The following is a 20,717-nucleotide window of genomic DNA, read 5'->3' as shown; positions in this document are numbered from 1 at the left end:
GCTGCACTCATTTGTGAGTAGTTTGTGAAGGCATCTAAAGTATCTAATCGTATATTATCCTGTGCCTAAAGCTTTAAAATAGAGAATAGCCTCCAAGCATCTAATGACAATGTCATCCACCAGTGGATCAAACTTATTAGCCAGGAGGTGTTGTTGTCTAAGGAGCCACTGCAGGTCCCCAACCCCATACACACAAACAGCTCTTCTATTCACCCCAGTGCATGGATCATACGGTGCCCCTTTTCTCACATCTCCTGCTAAATAGCTCCACTTGACCACCCGAGCCATGGCCTGCATGTCCGACACGTCATACTTTGCGTTGGCGGGCATGGCTCCTGGCACAGAGGTCATCCGCTGCAAAGTAGCCCACAGGTGCTCATCTGGACTGTAGGTGTCCTTCTCCCACTCCAGCAGGGCCCTGACCTCGTTGTCCTGCAGCACATGTTCCACAAAGGCCCTGGTGACCACAAAATACGCGTTCCCAGAGAACATGGGGCTTGTAATGGGTGGCGGGCTCTTCTTCACATCGGTCCTGGTGATGGAGTCGGAGATGTTGTAGTGATACTGCCAACGCTGCTTCTTGTAGTCGTTGGTGGCTTCCGTTTCCATGCTGTTCCTTCCATGGAGGGCCTTCAGCCCTTGCACTATCTCCCTGTTGGTTTTAATAGGGAAATCTGTACCACAGGTGTTGAGCAGGTACCTCCACTTCACGTGTGACTTTAACAGACTTTCCATGCAGTTCAAATCTGCCTGTACTCGAGACCACGAAGCGTAGACCACACTCTCCAACTTACCAGCTATGAATACGTTCTCAAAGCAGGAAACGATGGCTTCCACGGCCACGTGGAACTTCGTTGTGGATTTCCGGTCCACGTGCACGCAGTAGACGTTCTGGGGAGCGTAAACGGCCCGCAGGAGGCGCTCGAACATCTCGATCTGGTCGTGGATCACCATGGAGTACGCGATGGGGAAATCCCTCTCCTCCTCACTGAGTGAAACCATGAAGTAGCCTCTCTGGGCAACGTAGGCTCCACACTCCTGAGTCATGTTCATGTAGAAGTCCTCAGATAACAAAACACGTCTGTGCACGGAAGACAGAAGAACCTCCAAGTGCTCCTTGTGGTTCTCCAGGTCTGCTGTGAGGATAGCGGAACAGGCTGGCAGGTCAGCGGAGAGCTGTTGTGGCACTGGGATGTCGGGCTTCCAGATGATGAACAACCCGAGAAGAGCCATGGGGATGAGGGACAGAATCTTAAGCAGTCGTCGGCCTTTGAGGAACCTGTCAAAGACTCTTCTCTTGTTCATTGCAGACAAGGAGAGCTCCTCGATGGGTTCACATTGGACACCACAGCGTATTTATTAGTGGACTCTCAGGAGGTGTGTCTGATTTATACACCAGGGATATTGGTGTGGGCGGATCGATTCAAATGCCGATACGAAGAGCAGTAGCAATACTACTATGATGAACTCCACACTTTACACATGGATGAGTGTTGTAGTGTAAATTATTATTATTTCACTTTTTTTAAACATGCTTCACATCTTAGTTGATGTTTGGCAGCGTTCCTTTCTTTTTTGTCAGACAAATTAGTTACAATATGGATGAGGATCTTGCCAATAGAATATAATATATATGGTCGCTGTAAATGAGTTACATGGAATCCCTCGTGAGTAAAATGAAACAAATAATGATGTTGACGATGCTTTCTTTGACTATTACACAAATTGCCGACTTGGAAGACATTTTTTAATCCTCTTGAAAGAGTGTTTGATCATCTTAATCAGCCATCTTAGTCGTCTGACTGCACAGCACATGAACCATCCATTCGTTTTCTATTCCGCTTATCCTCACTAGAGGACCTAGGGGTATGCTGGAGCTGATCCCAGCTGCCTTCAAGCGAGAGATGGGGTACACCCTGGACTGGTCACCAGCCAATCACAGAGCACATATAGACAAACAACCATTCACACTCACATTCATACCTATGGACAATTTGGAGTCACCAATTAACCTAGCATGTTTTTGGAATGTGGGAGGAAACCGTAGATAACCACTCGTCCACCATTTTTGTTACAGTATAGCTTCTCAATGAACAGTACTACAGCGATGAAACCTGAATATACCAAGTTTATAGCTGCCAACACAAGATAATGATGTCTTGCCTGAAGTCAAGCATGGTGGAGGCAGTGTTGTGGTTTGGAACTGCAAGTGTGTTGCCGCCATGGGACAGCAGCGTTAAAAATAAATAGTGTATATATTGTCAACTTAAGAAAAGTCATTCACATTATAATTCAAATAGCAACAAACATAAAATGTTACATTTGACTGTTAAACTACTGAAACTCCTTTTACTGTCAGTCTTGCCATCTACTGACCCGGTGTACTTATTAGTGTTTTTCGGTTGTTTCAGCAGGTCCCCAGGTGCCCTTTCATGGGTCTTGCCTAGGACTGGTTGAGACGAGTGCTCTCGTCCACATGATCTGCATTGGCGTCCTGCTCGTGGATAAAACTGTAGCGCCGATACACTGAGCCGCCTCTACTGGTGTACACCACGTCCACCTCGTCCCCGCTGTCCGGTTCAGGCACACCATGCGGCATATTTGCATTTCCACTCAGTCTCTCGTAACTCTGCTTCCAGCAAAGCCTTTTCCTGGCTCGGGCCTTCAACAATGCAAAAACCAGTAACGCCAAAGCCAGCACCGCTAGTAGGGCGATAGGCGCGGCGGATGAAGTGTGTTTGAGGACTCTTGACGACATGTTCATGTCTGTTACCAGCTCGTCTCCTGACTTGAGTTGGGGGGTCTCCATACACAGAGCTAATAAGCAAAAAAAACTTTAGTAGTGTATGAATGTCAAAGTATTGCTTATGAAAATGGCGGGAGTACCTGAGCGGCTGTCACAAACACAGCAGTGTGAATGGTTGCCTCCTGCCTGACAGCAGCGGGCACAGCGGCTCTCCACGACGTGAAGGCCAGAATCTTGGTGACAAATAAGACACTGGTCAGGTCTGGGACCACTGCAGTGTTTGCACGAGCTGTCACACGGCGCACAGGTTGCCTGCAGAGATACGGTATAGTCAATACCATCATATTCATCTCCAATTCATATCCATCAATCATCACATTAGCGAATACAACTGCAGCCTTACATTGTTTATAAATATTGCTGCCTAGTGAATAATCTAGTATCAAATGTGGCTCCTTGCCCTACAAGTGTAAGTTCGCTAAGTTTAATAAAGATGCGATAGCATCATACTGTTAGCGTCAGTGTTTATGTGAACAGCGGCACACCTCTTCAGTAAAGTACTTCCCCTCCTCACAGCGTGGATAGCAGACTTTGTCCTTCAGTGTGCTGCCTTTGTCGCATGTTACACAGCTCTGAGGGGAGGCGTCTGCCAAACAAACAAACACACACACATCATCTGGTAAGGATAACTGTGAAAGCAGCCGCCAAATATTGACACACAGCACAGCACATAAGATTGACTTTAACTTTTCACTCCAATTTCGTGTTGAGTGATACCTGTGCAGGTGTGACAACTGATGTGACACTGCTTGCACACATCACCCAGTCGGTAGAAGCGTTGTGGGCAACGCTCCACACACAACTTGGTACCCTGCAGCTCAAGAAGAGGAGGGAGACAAATTCGGCAGGAATCGGGACCCGGACCTGTGCACATCTGGCAGGAGCGGTCGCATTTCTCACAGTGGGTGCCATCTTGGTAGTACCTTATCGAAAAGAATATAGTCCATAGTCATCAGAATTTTGACTCGAGTCCATAAAAATTAACACTTGTCTGATATTGTCAATAAAATTGAGCACAATTACTATGAAATGGCAGAATATTTGATTATTTTACACTCTTTTTACATTGGCTCTCAATGGGTTGTGTAGAAGTGTACATAATGAAGCATGCCTACATTTTGGTGAAATTAAGATCATAATTGTACTGTTAATGATTCATACTAAGAAAGCCACATTCATTGTAGACATGTTGACCTTAGTAAGTCAATTCCAGGGAGGAGAAAGCAAACAGACAATAAAAAGAGTCAACAAATTGGGAAAAAATGACAATGCATCCATTGTCATACCCTGTGGGACAATGGCTGACACACAGATGAAGGAGTCGCAAGTAACCAGGGGCACACGTGACGCAGTCTTTGGGCGACACCCCTGTACAGGTGGCGCACACGCGGTCGCACGGTAAACAGAACCCCAGCTGTGTTCCGTCTGCCTCCTGCCTCGTTGTGTATGTACCAGCCGGACACTCCTTCATGCAAGTCCTGTCTGCAAATACACACACGTAATATATGCTTCTTCTTTTGGAGCCAAACTAGATTTGTATCTGATAAAATGTCACATTCTTGTACATACTGCATACAAATTGACAAGAAGAAAAAGTTATTTTAAGAGTCACAAAAAAAGATCTCTATGGTTCAATGCTGACATCTACTGGCATAATATCCGATGACTTCAAACTCACTGTGGAGGTATGTGGGGATGTCACATGTCAGGCATTCATCTCTGTTAGGCCCCTCGCAGGAGTAGCAGTGGTGATGGCAGCCCATGCAGGTGAACTGGTCATCGTGCAGGAAGGTCTTCGGTGGGCAGTCGCTATCGCCGGTCACCCCACATAGGAGTGTGTTTGGATCCAACACAAGACCCCTTTCGCACTGGGTGCACTGGTTTGGGTCTGGTCCGGAGCAGCTTGCGCAGGTCTGGTGGCACTCTGGACATAAACAGTCACAGTCATTCAGCAACATGTGAGGGTTTGTATAAAAGCTGTACCACAAAATAAAGTTATTGTTTTTGGATGACATGATGGATGGATGTTGTATATAATTAAAGTACTTACATATATCCATTCATCCATATGCTCATTAGGGTCACAGGGTTGTGCTGGAGCCTATCCCAGCTGTCTTCGGGCAAGAGGCAGGGTACACCCTGGACTGGTCGCCAGCCAATCACAGGGCACATATAGACAAACAACCATTCACACTCACATTCATACCTATGGACAATTCGGGAGTCGCCAATTAACCTAGCATGTTTTTGGAATGTGGGAGGAAACCGGAGTACCCGGAGAAAACCCACACACATGAGGAGAACAACACACGAAAATTCATACCCAGGTCTTCCCGATCTCCTGACTCTGTGACCAACATGCTAACTCTACATCTACAATAAATTAAATAGATGAATGAAAAGGAGAGAGGAAAGTGTTTGCAAAGCAACACTCACATACTGGCGTTTTAGTAGTATTAGAATTAATAAGTGCATGTCTGTCAAAACAAAAAACGCTAAAAGGAAAAATTATTCTGAATTTGTTTTGTTTTAAGTATTTTTTTTTCCAGAAAACACCCAATTGTACAATGTGTGGGCCATTTTGCCTTTGAAAATTCCACAGTGGGGCTGCATGGCAGACGAGTGGTTAGCGCGCAGGCCTCACAGCTCGTTCAATTCCAGCCTTGGCCATCTCTGTGTGGAGTTTGCATGTTCTCCCCGTGCATGCATTGGTTTTTTCCGGGTATACTCCGGTTTCCTCCCACATTCCAAAAACATGCTAGGTTAATTGGTGACTCCAAATTGTCCATAGGTATGAATGTGAGTGTGAATGGTTGTTTGTCGATATGTGCCCTGTGATTGGCTGGTGACCAATCCAGGGTGTACCCCGCCTCCCGTCCAAAGTCAGCTGGGATAGGCTACAGCACCCACGCAACACTCGTGATGATAAGCGGTAGAAAATGAATGAATGAATAAGCATATGAATTTGCATATTAAGCAAAACACACACAAGGCTTACCTTGACACTCTGCAGCTGCATCCTCGTAATAAGTGCCTGCTGGGCAGTCTTTTGAACACGTGCCCTTATAGAGTTTCGGACTAAATGTGGAGCAACTCTCACAGTCATCTGCCAAAGGTCCAGAACAGCTGCCACAAGTCGGGTGGCATCGTCCGCAGCGTCCCACCTCAATGTCCTCAAAGTAGCCCACGGGACAATTAGCCTTACATGCACCATTTATCATCAGGTATAAGAAACTACACTCTGGAGGAATATAGAAGGGAGGTGGTAAGTTTTGGGTTTAATAACATAAAGGTGTATTTTTTCTTTGGAACTCACTATAACAGGTCCTGTCATCGGAGCAAACATCACAATGAAGGGGGCAGCGCCTGCAGGTGCCATCGTCGGCAGGGTAAGTGCCCAGTGAGCAATTGAGTGTGCACACGCCGCCCTCCAAGTAGTAGCCATCAGCACAGGACAGACACTTTGTACTGGCACCATCACATGTGAGGCAGGAAGCGTCACAGGCATCACATGACCCCTCTGTTGTCTCGAAGTAACCCCTGGAGGAACACAAGATTCACTCGGTTGTCCTATAAAAATACTGTGAAAGACATCTTCTCTTCGATATGGAGTCTAAAGATTTACATGCAAACCAGCAGTTTCTTAACAGATTATTACTCAATCAAAGACTAATGTTACTGTTGTATCAATTCTCACAGCACTGTGTCCAATCACATTTGATGTGATCCTCATACCGCTCATAGCCAATGAGCAGTAAGTTTTCATGATATGTGGGATCGTAGTCCTCAGGCAGTATCTTTCTTTGGCATTGTTACTCAACAACACATAATGTCTAGGGAACTGGCATGCGAGGCAATGATAAAAGTGTTTTTGCAGCTTACTCTGGGCAATTTGACCAGCACCTCCCCTGGTGGAGAAAGAGCTTAAAGCTGCCTTTGGAGCAGCTGATGCAGTTATCGCTGGAACCCACGCAGGCCTCGCAGTTAGGTGAGCAGTTCTCGCACAGCTGAGTGGCGGAGTTAGCGTAGGAGCCGCGGGGACACTGCAACACACAAGAACTTTCCTGGTCCAGGAAGTAGCCTGGGACACCGCATTGGTTAGTGAGTGACATAATGCTGGGAAATGAACTGCATGGCAGAAGATGCTTAATACCTTGAAAACAAGAGGAACAATCCAGTGCTTGTGGACCAAAGCAGGTCTTGCAGGATATGTCACATGTGTGACATTTAGCATATTCAGCTGGAATATGAGACAGGAAATGGAATTTATATGTGCATACATCTCACAAATACAAACAGTACACCCCTGTGATGAAATTCCTTGCTGAAATGTGATCACTTTTGTGAGATATGTATATACATATGATGTAAATAAAATGCTCTCGTCAAGCGCCAAGGTTCTTCAGATTAATCGCATCGTTGATAATGACATCATTGGTGCTTCAGAGATCAATGTGGGAGCAGGAGTTAAGCTTTCTGGAACTGCGCCACTAAAACGGCTCTTGGGTGAGCATGTGGGTGTGCCTTGAACGCAGAGGTCTCTCAAGAGGATTCAAACCTGCGCCAGGAGCAAGCCTCCACTCTGCTTGAGTGTTCTCCATGAAGACACCAACCATCAAAGAATGAACCCGGGTCGAACGTAATCTCGTATGACTGGTACTTTCCTCAAATAGTAACATCTATACGTAGAGGGAAGATTAGCCACATTAATGGCTATAAATAAGCCTTACCATCAAAGAAGTGCCCCAATGGGCAGCTCGCCAGAGGGCACTGGCCATATAGAGGAGCGTTCCCCGCAAGGCAAAGGTCACAGTCTGTTGACCGAGGCCCATGGCATGTCTGGCAGGAGCTGTGGCAAGACTCGCAGCGCCATCCGGTGGTGTCACTGAAGGTTTGTTGAGGGCACTGTCGAACGCAATTGTCTCCTAACAGGGTAGAGACAACTGACATTTTTTAATTGATCTGCATTGGAAATACATATTTTATTCATTTATAGACTTTTATTAGCAGTTTCCCATATGGATCATTTTCAATAATTTTAATGTAAGTGACATTTTACCTTTCCTGCTATGGACTGCATTTATCAGTTGGTGATAGTGAAGACAACCTAACTTTAAATTCTGGTTTGCATATCACGTTTCACATTTGTGCACACCAACATGATTTGCAATACAAATGAAGACCCATGAGTGTCACGTTATTATGCCCATGTACACAGTGATTGGATGTAAAGACAGTATAATGCTGTATAGACATCAGAAACATAGTAATAAGAGAATAACATGGTACCATTTAAGAAGTAATCAGTCTGACAGGCAAGACAACGTGCATCACTCCTGCAGTCTGTGCACGGTGTGGGGCAGGGCAAACACACGCCCCGGCCCCAGTCTTCATATGTGCTCCTGGGGCAGTGTTTGCGACACTGGTGTCTGAAACTGTGAGCGAAAAAGTTAATAAACAACCAAAGATTAATACCAATCACAATGTGTACTCATACTCAATAAGAAGTTGTCCGAATCCAAGCATATAGTCTATGTGCGCAAAACTCCTCAATGAATTATTGACACAATTTTAAAAGCCAATATGTTGGCCTATTGTGACATTTTAAATGGGCCTTTCAAAGTGACACAATAGAAGATGAATGTTGATACAGGCAGTTGCCGCCCACGTAAAGCGAGATGAAATGACACCGGAGAAAAGATAAAAACATCCACACCTGCAGTTGTTTGTTGGCAGTAGAATTTCCAATAGTTTTTTCCTCCCATCTGATAGCACTTCTATTTTCTTTCGTCTTAATACATATAATGAATTGGCATTTTATTTGCAAAAGGGAATCATTAACCTGTCCTCCCTGTCCTTTGGCTTTTCCCTTCACGGGTCGCAACAGCAAATCAATCTCCTCCATCCAACCCTGTCTTCTGCATCAGTCTCTCTCACACCAACTACCCTCATGTCCTCCTTCACTACATCCATAAACCTCCTCTTTGGTCTTCCTCTACGCCTCCTACTATTCACTATCTCTCCTCTGGACATGTCCGAACCATCTCAGTCTGGTCTCTCTGACTTTATCTCCAAGGCCTCTAACATGCAATGTCCCTCTGATGTACTCGTTCCTGATCCTATCCATCCTGGTCACTCCCAATGTGAACGTCAGCATCCTCATCCCTGCTGCTTTCCTGTCTAGGCATTCCTAGAATTAATAGGTACATGTGTGGCGTATATTATTATTATATATGTTAGGATCTGCCTGGTAATGTCAATGTGTGTATGTAATTCATATGACTTATTTTATTGTATTGCTTATCATGTAATGAGTAGCCAGACCCTTTTTTTTTGTTCTATAGTTATCATACAGTTTTCAATGATGCTATCACTACTAGTATGCTTTAGTGACAATCACGATACCCTGCATTTTAATCCTTAAAATGCCCCCTAAACTGAAGTCTCATGAGATTTACTGACATCTCATGGGACGCATAATGATGGTTTGAAGTGGAGTTTTGATTGACATTTGATGCATATCTTTCCATAAAATACTAGTTGTAGGTTCTACTTTAGTCCTAAAAAGATAAATTCTAAACGGCAACAAGCTCAACAGCCACAATCCACTAATCCTCTCAGTCTGTTCCAACTTCCCCTGATGAAAGTCTGACCACTGGCAGGTCAGGCCACAATCTCTAGTGGCGTTGCCGTGACACTAAGATGCACTAGTTGTTTGAGGGGGAACAGCTGGAGGCGCGACTCAGCATCCATCAAGTCACGCAACAATAGCTGTCTCGGGAAACGCACCACTTGAGAAACTGCGGGATGTTTAAGGATCCCTCTGTGCAAATATTAAACTCTCCATTCCTCCACGGCACAACAGCATTACCAAAGCAACATGTCGTCTTTTCTGTGTGCATGTACGTTACGTAAAACATGCTGGAGGTGCACCATGAAGCTAAGCGTCAGGCATTAAAACAAACCTGTTGGGTGTTATCTAAAGTCATTTCTTATTTCCTTGGAGGGGAGAGTAAATGTCAACAAATACCAAGTATCCATCATGGTTTTTCAAAGTGAGGCTACTGAAACACTCATTACTTTTACATTAGTGCTTTACATCACAATAGAAAAAACAATTACAATATACCCCATAGGACATTCTCCATCTGTTTTTGATGAATCAATCAGGGGCCAGATTTTTAAGAATTTTAGACATGTTAAGGCCTTACATTCAAATAATTGGATTTTAGACGAAGTACTGAAGTAAAATAAGTGTCTTTTACTTTACAATCACCTGCTGCTGTGACATACAATTGGTGACGTCAAGTTGGCGCACCTGACATTAACACAACAGCTCCCTCGCTCTCTTTGCATAAACCTACTATTATTATTTCTTTGAATCAAAGCATTGCCTCTAAGCTCCACATTGGCTCAGGTAACAGTGTCTCTTTCTGAATAGAAGGTAACCTGACTCACATGATACCAGAAAGTGGGGGAGAAGCACACAATCGGAGGTCTGTTTAAACTCTCTAACCAGTGATCCAAAGTGAACGTGTGACATTTTAGTGGGGATTAAAACATTGAAAATGTTGAAAACAAGTTGGAAATATTGTATATAGTACCACTTCATTTGTGACACAGTCATTTTAAAGGGGTTGTTATTTCTGAGCAAACCTGAAGTGACATTTCTGATGCTTCCTATGACTTCAGCTCACTGGGCATTAAATGATAAACTCTGTATTTATTTATTAGTTTTACTTTAACTTTTCATGCTTTTTTTGTGATGCAACCATAGAAGGATACGCTGATGGGAAACAGGAAAGGAGTGATGATAACCATAGAACCGGAAATGAAACTGAAGGTAACTTTAGATATGAAAAATATGTTCAGCCATCGACATCACACTGCCAGAGCTTAGCAAAGCTTCAACGTCTTTCCATTTGATCTTAAAAGTCTAAAAATGTTAAATAACCAGAGTAATTTCCGAAAACACCTTCATTATGAAAGAGGGGCATTTAAGGGAAACTAAACTGTCAGTCATTCAAAGATAAAATGAAAGGAACAAAAAACTCACAGAAAATAACCTTCGGCACAGCTGTTGCAAATCTCAGGCTTTTCTGTGAAAAATAAAAGGGAAGGATGATGAATAAGAGTTTCTTCAGAAAATCCAACAGTAGATGTTCTGAGCAATGTTACAAACAAGCTTTTAATAGACATAAATGCCCTCCTATGCACCAATACTACATTAGATGGTCAAAGTATGAGTGACTTTTACCTGCGGAACATGTTTTGCAGCCTATTTCACAGTCAATACACTCGCCTGTATCAGGATCCTGAACCTGTCCTGGAACACAGACACATACATTTTAACATCTTTAACATTTTTAATGACCTCCCATATATCATTTTTGAGTTGCATGTTACAGGTTCTAACACTTAACTGGACAAAAGATTCCACTTCCCATTTACCTATGTCACAGAGCACAGTTTGGCAGAAACCGTTATGGAGTTTGTAGTGTTCTCGACATTTTGCACATATGTTGCCATCTGTGCAGAGTTCACAATTGGCCATGCAGGGCAGGCAGGCATAGTGACCCCTGTCAGGATACAGTCCCCGCGGGCAGTGTGTCCGACAGCGACCTTGGTGGAGGAAACGTTCCTGTCCATCTTCATCTGAGCAGAAGGAAAAGAACACACCTGTTTTCATCCAATTTTCAAACCATTTTGTTCTCCAAGGACAATACCATTAACCAGAAGAAGTCTCTACATGGAATCCCTTTCCCGAAAATGTTGTTGATGAAAAGAGGTTCTCTGTTTTTCAAATGTGAGATGTCAGTGGAACACAGAAGCTTGATTTTTTTAAAGCCATAAAATAATCAAGTAAGCCACTTTATAATTTACTACAATAGGAATGTCTTCATTCGTGCAAGCACCACCTTGAAAATGTACCAGTTTATGCACGGCAATGCATATACAAATAGCCTAACCACTAATGTTCCTGATGTCATCATTCATCAAACCAACATTATAAGAGTCCCCTAGACATAAACTAACGCCTGCATCGTCACCTTTACACCCAATATTACCCAATATTCTGAATATAGAAGGAGTAAAATTGCCATTTCAAACATAAATAAGACTCATACTTGTGTTTGGAGCTGAGTGATGGGCAGACAGGAAGTGATGTCCGGGGTTCAAAGTGGAGTTTTAGCTTGGCTTGGGTAATGCCCGCAACAGTAACCCATGTTTTTATAGTATTGCAGTATTTATGATCTGACAAAAGCCTTTGATACAATTAATCCAACATCATAACCACAAAATTATCTGCAAATAATACCAACTTTAAGTCTTTTGTCACGTTACTGATGTCATTGATATACAAGTTGAACAGTTTTGGTCCCAGTATTGACCCCTGTAGTACTCCACGTGTAATATTTAAACCTGCAGATGTATATTGTCCTATATATTGTATATTGGTATGTTTATGTATTATTATTTTCTTAAATACAAAATGTGTTTGCATCAACAAGCAATAACAATAGTCCAGTTTATATTTTCCAAATATTGGTGGTAATGCCATAATGTCGAAACAAAACAAAAATGTATCTTTTTTTTCTAGGAAAAAGCTGGGCCCGGTGTTGTCCTCATGTTACATTTTGTTGTTTTGGTGGCTAAATAAAACTTTTATATGACTCGGGCCTTCTTTGACAAACTATGCTGCATGATGTAGAAGACACAGGTTGTGTCCTCATGCTTCTGTTACCTTGGCGCTATACAAATTTGCAAGTTGCCTGTATCGTGTTGTGACTAATCAATTTGCTATTCATAATTGCACAGTAATAATGGTAATGTGTTTACCTTTTCTGTCATGGGATGCTTAGTTACCTCTAGGCTGATTCCAGGCTTTTGCTTCTTTATGTTTTTACAGATACTCATAGAAAACTATTACTGTTCCAATAATCATGGCCACCAATGCACTCCGTAATGTGTCTTTAAGGATGTCTTCGTCACCGTTCAGTACCACAGTCCTTTTGCTACACAAAAGCAACTCAGCGACACAATAACTTAATATTCTGGTCAAGTGCACTTTTTGAGATTATTTATCAAATTTATACCGACATATGCCTCGGATCGGAATCACTTTTTAATAACTGGAAAATTACCCTGAATTGGAAAAAAGTGTTTACACGTCCCAAAAGCTTTCTGAATATTTACTATATTCAGGTTAATATAGAAATATTGCACACAAGTATAGTGTCGCACTAACAAAGAATCTAAAATTTTGCTTGCTCCTAGTTGCTCATATTTTCTGTTGGCCATGCAGCGACACCTGAAGCAATGAGAGGCAGCCTGGTCACAGCTTTAACTTAAAAAGCGAGCAATTGATATTCCTCCACACAAACACTTGTGATGACAACATAACAATACATTGCAAAGAATGTTAACGATCTTGATTTTAATGCTCTTTGACAAACAACAAGCTGTTATCAAAGTGCTGCACAGTATATTACACCTACAACAATACTGCAATATGATTTGCACACAGATATATTCAGAATGCACACAAGACAACCCCACAAATGTGTGTGAGGCAGAGAGGTTAAACCCAGTGAACTGCACAGGTAATTCTAGCCAAAGGGGATATTTTTTTCTCCTTTCCCTCAGATTAACAAAGAGCCTATTCTAACAAGATTAGATTACACCGAAAAAGCTGGAGAAAAATGATCACACCTACATTTTTTAAGAATTTCAATGGTACCGCAGTGCTAGAAAGGGCACCTTTCATTGTTTTAAGGGTAAATGTTAAACCACAAACTACTTTGGTATGCTTCTACTGGTCAACCATTACATCTCGAATACATCCGACAGGAATGTTCTCATCTATATCTTTCTTTATTCTATATAAAGTCAAACAGAAGGAACTATAAGAACCAATCATAAAACAGTTAAAGACATGAGTAGAAAGGCTTCAACAAGGATGTAACTTCTCATTGTAAAAAAGTGTGAGTCCCATCCCATATGCTTTTTCATTGTTCAATCAAACTTTGCTGTGTTGCAAGCAGGGCATCCTTACTCACCCACTCCACAGGTAGTACATTCAAACAGCTCATGTCCCTGGCACTCGGAGCAGGTGGGATGGCAGAGGACACATTGCCTCTTCAGCAGAAACTGTCCACTTGGGCAAGGCAGTGATGCTTTGCAGCCAGCAAGAGAAACACAGCAACACAGGAGGAAAATGAGCTGGATCGCACCTGAGAAAAAGAGGAAGACGAAGACGGACCTCATAGCTGTGTCAGGTGGGATTTACGTGCAACATCAAGTGGGGAAGACAGGGCAGTGCTGCTGACCGACTCCCACCGACGCAGTGCATGCCGCAAGTGAAGCACTGACTCACTCACTCACTCGCTCACTCACGCACACACACACACGCACGCACACACGCACGCCCACACACAAACACAGGCCCACCAATACCGTAAACTTGCCAGACCTGTTCATTCAGTGGGAAGTGGACAATACGCGTAGATTATATTAAAAGAAAAAACATTTAGCATATTTATATACTGCATGTATGCATTCAAAATCTGTGCGTGTGTAATCAGCTGACCTATCTTTCCCTATCTAGGTCGGACTTGGTTTATTGTGATTTACAAATGTTAGTAGTGTGATTCTGTGGTTTAGTAACTCAGAAACGAATACAACGTGAGCTACAAACGGAGAAAAGCGAGAAGAGTAAGGTTAAAAGGCGTTTTTGTATAAAAATTAAAGAGGGATACATTGTTCTAATTTAAAAAATATATATATCGTTCATATACTCGTTCACATATGACTACTCTGGGAGGCTAGCTATGGCCTGCCATCAGCGTTTATTCATAAACAATTTTTCAAAATAAGGTATTGTAGTGTGTTTACAAAGAAAGATATATTTTTCATAATTTTACACTGTATAAAAGCCATCATGATTGTGTCACAACATACCCGCTGTATTGTTTTGCAGGGAAGTCCAAAATTGAGATTAGCTTTTTAGTCAGGCACTACAGCGGCCTCTCGTGGGCTTCCGGGTCCTGCTCACGGTTGCGTACGTGCGTGCTCTCCACTTCCAGGCCGACCGGTGGCTTACGTCACACGGCAGCCGGAGGGGGTGTGGCTTAGGCTCTGCTGCAGCGGAGGAATATGACATGGGGATGAGCAACTGTGAGAGAGAAAGACCAAGAGAGGTGGGAGGGAGACGGCCAGCCAGGAATTAACGGTTCGTCAAGAGGTCTGGACTGAAAACGTTACAATGGGGAGCAATGACTGACGACAGAACGGTAAGAGGCACTGGGTTTTAATTTTTGGAGGGGAGGGGGGGTTTCCCATCACGTCTCGACAGGCCGAGCTATACGGCTGCTGAGCACAATAGGTTAGCACTGCGGACAGGTGCACCTGTCTTTATATGCGTCTACGTACCTCGATGCATTCAACTTTAGCTTTTATTTTAGGCTTGGGGATCAAACCTGCGCACACGTTTCGACGAGTGATCGTGGAGACCTGCGGGCTGTAGACATGGATGCGAGGCTCTGTGCGCTTAGTCAAATTGAGCTTTTTGTGATGTACAGTAGCAATGTAACATGGACATGTGACAGTTGTATTTTAGGGATGGTGGCCCTTTTTCAAAGCACTAAAGCATTAGCTCACTGAACTGGAATGTGGAGCCACACATATATAGAAGATCAATAGCACTTTTTGTGATATACATTGATCAGCAGCATGTTGTAATATAGAAATACGTAAATACTACTTTATAAACTGGTCCTTTTACATTTCTTCAATCAGTGGCCTGGTTTATGGTTTCTGTCATCAATGAGTATCTCAAGGTATGACGAAGCCGCTAATTCAACACATTCACTGCACTATATTTTGCAACCTTGTATCGTTTTTGCAACATTACACATCTCTATGTCCTAACTCTCAAACAGACAAATCTGTCAGTCAGTGTTGCTGTTTTGTTTACAACCTATCACCTGCTTTTGATGAAGAGGTCTGCTGATTTGGACAAGGCTAGAACAGAGCCAAGCGGGGCCTGTGGGTGCCAAGCTAAGCTGTGCCATGCCGTCTTGCACAGAAGGCTCAATATGAAACAAGAGAGGGTGCATGGCACGGTGAATTCAGTTCCTGTCAATGACATTTACTGTAGAAAATCCCGAGAACAAGAGATAATGGTCAGTGTTGAATTCAGCCGGAGCTTTCATATCACTCACGGCAGATACCCAGTGGAATTCCTTTACAAAGACGCATGCCAACTACCCACTGACCTCAGCAGAGAATCCCCCTATTATGAGATGTAATTGTAAAAAAAAAAACTTTATTGGTTTTCTGAATAAAAAGCATCTGACTGCCATGTAGGAACTCAGCAAAGTTTAGACCTTCATTTAAGATCAAATGAGTCAAGAGCATCATGTAATCACCGTTCAGCCACAACAATACTTTAAAGTGGACCCTGTGCCTCACTCATTTCTCCAGGTGGGGAGGCAAATTCAAGTGTCTGCCAGAATGTAAACAGTGAGGTCATCGAGAGGCCACGGAGGGGCTTGTCTCACAATGTTTGGCTCTCAGATTATATTTAAAATAGTAGTAAGCAACATAACATGAAACTGGTCTTAATTTGTTCACATGATACTAAATGACATTGGTGTTGCCCACTATGAGTTGTGCTCAAAGTGCTTTGAAAGACATGCAAGCATACATCCAATACAGATTCCAGACTCCAAGTTTTGTAATCTTTAGGCAAACAATCAGTGATATATAGGAAATAACTTGCCAAGTCCGGCCCGTGCACCTCCAAAGACCTTTTGGTTGATGTTGGTCATGTTTTTCCACTAATGTGCAAATTTGACAAACTCGTGCATCCCAGTCTCCTAAATGTGTGTACTAAATTTAGTGGGGAACACCATAAAGTTATAGCCTATATTGTAGAACAATATACCCTTAAGTATCATTGGAGTTCATTAAAAACATTTGGACCTGGATGTTCTTCAACTGGCAAAAGAATCAGGTTCGACCCTAAATGGGGTACTTACGGTATTGGTAGTCCATCAATGTGGGAGACTTACATATCTCTGATTTGCATATATGCGGTCCATAGTCGTATCATGTAGCTACTGTTTTCTGACAGGACATAATTGTTACTCTCACTATACGTATAACTCTGTTATATTGATTAGCGCTGTTCATTTACTAGTTTGTAAATGAAAACTTCTTCCTGTTCACATTCTTTCAACAGCTGCTGACCAATGACAGCACAAACTATCCTCACATGGTTTATTGTGATGCTTTTGACTTGTGTTTATAGTATGCTGTGTGAAAAGAAAACAAACCAAGTAGGAAACAAATCATCAAAGGTGTCCTGGCTGGTCCATTTATATGATGAACTGATGAAATGAATAATGAAAATGCAGCTGGGTGGTGCAGGTCATTATTCACACATGCGTTATTTCAAGTTTGACTATGTAGCATACAAATTAGTTTGCTTGTGAAGAACTCTTTGTATAAACCTACATTTTGTCTACTATTTGAGAAACACTGTTTTAAGGCATGCTGCATTATTATTCAGTCACACTGAGGCTGTTTGAAATATGAAGTTTTTGCATTAATGCAGATGGTGCTTACACCTTGAAAGCCACATTTGTCTGCTGTAACATGGATTTTAACAGATGGTATGTAGTTTTAATGAGAGAAGGCTGTGCTTAACCAGAGTTTCATGTACCCTCGCTGCCCGTGTGGCTTTGACATTTTGATTACTTCATAACAGGCTTTAGTATGATATTTATCATGGAATAGTGTCCCAGCAATGTGCAGAACCTAATTAAAGGTTGCATTGCTGTACTGTATGGGGTTGATCTTTGCTATTATTATGTAAAGCAGTTAATGGTTTATGGCATTCTAATTAACCCTACATTGTCACCAATGATGATCTATCAAAAGGAAAAAGAAAGTCCATGCCAGCCAAAGCTGGTTGTATTCTTGAGGCTTTTCCATAATAGCATTTTAAGATGCATTACAAAAGGTCCAACGCTGTACAGTAAAAATCCAATCCCTTGAGGTTGTGCAATTCTAAAATTGGAGTCCAAACTGCAACGAATCTGACAGTTTCTATTCACAATAACTTTCCACACTCATTGTTACTTGTTGTCAAAAGTTTTAGTTTTTTATTGTTTTGTTAATATTTGCCTCCCCCTTGTCAGTCAGTCTGGAAACTGGTTAGCTGCAGGAGACATCCGCCTATGGAGCATTTTCTCCATAAGCACCAAACTGGCAAAGCAATCCTCTGTCTTCCCTCAATTCAACAGCAAGGGGACATTTTTCCAAATCAAACAGAACACAGTTGCACAGTATATCCTCGGTGGCTCAATTCAGATTCATGAAAACCCACAGTGTAGGTCATTTTCTTTCACTCTGAAAAGGAGGTCAGACCTCCTTTTCTTTGCGAAAAGAGCCCTGTTGGAAGCTCTCCATTTTGTCTGGCACTTTCAATTCTCCTGAAGGAGGCCCTATAAAGGAAAAGCAGGTTAAAATCAGTTGCTCAGCTGTTGCTCACTCAAGGTCTTAAGATGAGAAAACAAATGTTCAGCTCTCTGCGGGTGTCTCATCCAATTCTTGACAAACAGAAGAATGAAAGCTTAACGAGCATGGGCGGTAACTGTGCCCTTTTTTCAACTGCAGTAATACCGCACCCTTGTCTGTCAACTGTTGAAACAATTGAGAGGACATTAGAAATTAGTTTGGTTCAACAGGGCCTTCAACAGCCTCTATCATCTACGTACACTGTCTTTTCCTAATAAATTAGAGAAGTAGTATTTAATGACTTGACTGAACATTTATTTTATCCTGTTGATGTTGTCTTAACTCTGGACGCTGCTGTATTATAATCCACAGAGTCTACTTTCCCCCATCAGATAAGTTACGGGAAATCCTTGTTCTCATCCATTGTTGTTTGTTAACTTGTCAATTTGCATTGACTTGTGGACAAAATCCGATCAAATTTTAATGAGAACATGCTCAAAGGACCCAACCAACCCGGACAGGAAAACGTGAAGTGTCAGTTTGGGTTTCAGGTGAACTGGTGAGAACTTTTTAGAATCCTGTGTTCAGCACTCGTGAGGAAAACCCCCCTCAGCATAAACTGGATAAGCTGGCAAAAAAGAAAGCTCACTAGCTTTTTGGCTTTTTAAATTTTACGGACTCATTTGTGTGTTTTTTCTCAGTTTTTCAACTTACGAGGGGGAATACGATTTTGCTTTAGAGAGAATTCACTTTTAGCCTCAGCTGTGTGCTTGTGACACTCTGTTGGAAAGGTCCAAAACGAGAGAGCAGGTTTTGGTTGCAGTGATAGCAGATCTGGGGTGGAATGACATTTAAAGGGGTTATGATCTTTTGCTGTGTCCCTCAGCAACCACATTTTGTTTTGGCCAAACGCTGTACACACAGCTGAGCTGAAGAATTGACTCGGCCAGAAGGTCACATGTAACAAATGTTGGCTTCTGTGTTTGCTTGTAGTGTAGATGAGCATTGCTTTTGTCTTCCTATTGTCACTAGTATGTATTCTTTGCAACACAGATTGAAACATACCTTTAATATTCATGTTCTAACAACAATTCCCAGCTCCATGCACATGCTGCGCTGGCAACGTGTAAAGTGACATTATTGCTTGCTGCAGCATTTCTCACACAGCATCCAAAGCATGGGAGTCTAGACTTAAAAGCCCAGGAGTTATAAAAAGAGGGCAGCCACATTCCGCCTGTGTAATGATGTTTGCAAATTGATCAAAATGACTGTGGCCTCCCAATTTCTGCATTTTCCAGAAGATACCCTCTGGCCGAGAACCGATAAGCAGCTGTCTGTGACTACTGCACAGTCATTTCCCCCCGAAGGGAAAAAACAGGTGTTTGGAAGATGGTGACGTGTTTTCATGAGGCCACGTGTGTACACCTATTTAAAAAAAAAAAAAAAATTATGCTATCCATTTTGACCTTTGATCGTGGAAATTCTGTGCCACAGATTCAAACTTGCCTGTGGCTGGAAGACAATGCTGAAATCTATTTATTGTCACTTGGTATTGTATTATCATTTAACCAAGACCTCTGGATTTGTGTGCTTTTTAGAGACAGAATGGGATGTTGCATTTTTTTTTGTCAGTACACTGGCCAATTACTATATTTTATGGAGCTCATACAAAAGAAACCATCTTCTGAATGTGTTTCATCTGTTTTCTCTTTAAAAAAAAATGCTGTAGGACCAGTAAAATGATGCAAGAAACTTAAATGTAACATTTACCAAATTTATGCTATAAATATAAACCTTGACATGCATGTATCTTCCGATGATGGAGACGAAGGAGTGCAAGTGTGAGTACAGTTCACCTCCCACCTGCAGCATATCTGCCTTGCACGTGGGTGACTCTTAACTCACAGCGCTAGGCTATAATGGCCACATATATGCAGTACATCTACATTCATGACAAAACAGCAGGACACCTCAGGAAAAGTCAAATCCTTCCTCTCCTAATGGCTGATTGCTTTTTTACAGGAGAGTATTCATTTTGTAGAGGCGGTAGTGTCATGTAGCTGAAGCAGCACGTGGTCATGGGTGGTACAAGTACGGTCATTTCTGTTTCCTGTCCTCCATCATTTGCGAGTTCAGTGTCTTTACTTTTACTATTGACAATACAAATGAGCCTTGGTGGAGCCCTGCATGACTCAAAGCTCAGTCCTCACAAGTCTGTGGATGATATGTAAACGATGTGGCAATTTTGTGGCCGCACTGTGGTGAATAATACATGATTTAATGCAGTTGCTAATGTATGGACTCCTCAGCAGAAAGCAGATAAGAGGAGAACACTAATTGGAGGCAAGGTCATTTTTCCCCAGTGGTCCTGAACCCAAGTGCTTGT

The 20,717-nt window shown here is 42.5% G+C and overlaps 3 protein-coding genes across 5 annotated transcripts in view; 1 reads left to right on the top strand and 2 right to left on the bottom strand.

Annotated features, from left to right (window-relative positions):
- Window positions 1–2: 2 nt before the first annotated feature.
- gcnt3 (glucosaminyl (N-acetyl) transferase 3, mucin type) lies at window positions 3–1,368 on the bottom strand. The gene has a single exon (XM_058076157.2). The coding sequence runs from the start codon at window positions 1,303–1,305 to the stop codon at window positions 55–57; it is 1,251 nt and encodes a 416-aa protein (XP_057932140.2). The 5' UTR covers window positions 1,306–1,368; the 3' UTR covers window positions 3–54.
- Window positions 1,369–1,396: 28 nt separating this feature from the next.
- On the bottom strand, window positions 1,397–14,843 carry LOC131130891 (cysteine repeat modular protein 2). Of its 3 annotated transcripts, none has more exons than XM_078789447.1 (16): window positions 14,768–14,843; window positions 13,867–14,040; window positions 11,258–11,461; window positions 11,064–11,132; window positions 10,863–10,905; window positions 8,096–8,241; window positions 7,537–7,731; window positions 6,689–7,046; window positions 6,123–6,346; window positions 5,805–6,047; window positions 4,485–4,730; window positions 4,093–4,288; window positions 3,524–3,729; window positions 3,292–3,392; window positions 2,887–3,058; window positions 1,397–2,817 (listed from the first exon to the last, which is right to left on the bottom strand). In XM_078789447.1, the coding sequence occupies exons 3-16, from the start codon at window positions 11,358–11,360 to the stop codon at window positions 2,444–2,446; spliced, it is 2,676 nt and encodes an 891-aa protein (XP_078645573.1). In that variant the 5' UTR covers window positions 11,361–11,461; window positions 13,867–14,040; window positions 14,768–14,843; the 3' UTR covers window positions 1,397–2,443. The 3 variants fall into 3 exon arrangements, with proteins under 3 accessions (XP_078645573.1, XP_057930980.2, XP_078645567.1); XM_058074997.2 differs by lacking the exon at window positions 14,768–14,843 and having other exon boundaries at window positions 6,689–6,887; window positions 6,960–7,046; window positions 13,867–14,152; XM_078789441.1 differs by lacking the exon at window positions 14,768–14,843 and having other exon boundaries at window positions 13,867–14,152.
- A 14-nt stretch (window positions 14,844–14,857) lies between these two features.
- The window catches only part of otud7a (OTU deubiquitinase 7A), a 31,033-nt gene continuing 25,173 nt past the window's right edge, over window positions 14,858–20,717 (top strand). Inside the window, exon 1 of the mRNA XM_058074999.2 lies at window positions 14,858–15,099. The gene's annotated coding sequence lies outside the window, so the exon portion shown is untranslated. The remainder of the gene's footprint in view (window positions 15,100–20,717) is intronic.

Source organism: Doryrhamphus excisus, linkage group LG1, assembly GCF_037039965.1.
Source record: "Doryrhamphus excisus strain RoL-2023G ecotype Guam linkage group LG1, RoL_Dexc_Guam_v1.1, whole genome shotgun sequence".
Lineage (NCBI taxonomy): Eukaryota > Metazoa > Chordata > Actinopteri > Syngnathiformes > Syngnathidae > Doryrhamphus > Doryrhamphus excisus.
The sequence above is the reverse complement of the archived record's forward strand: the minus strand, read 5'-3'. Positions and strand labels throughout refer to the sequence as shown.

What these genes read in the sequence shown, in the direction of transcription:
- LOC131130891 (XM_078789441.1), bottom strand. Translation starts at nt 14,074, where the DNA reads ATGAGGTCCGTCTTCGTCTTCCTCTTTTTCTCAGGTGCGATCCAGCTC. An exon ending in ATTGGGGCACTTCTTTGATG is followed by an intron (nt 7,047 to 7,536) that starts GTAAGGCTTATT and finishes CTCATATTCCAG; the next exon opens with CTGAATATGCTAAATGTCAC. An exon ending in GTCAGCCATTGTCCCACAGG is followed by an intron (nt 3,730 to 4,092) that starts GTATGACAATGG and finishes CTTTTCGATAAG; the next exon opens with GTACTACCAAGATGGCACCC.
- gcnt3 (XM_058076157.2), bottom strand. Translation starts at nt 1,305, where the DNA reads ATGAACAAGAGAAGAGTCTTTGACAGGTTCCTCAAAGGCCGACGACTG.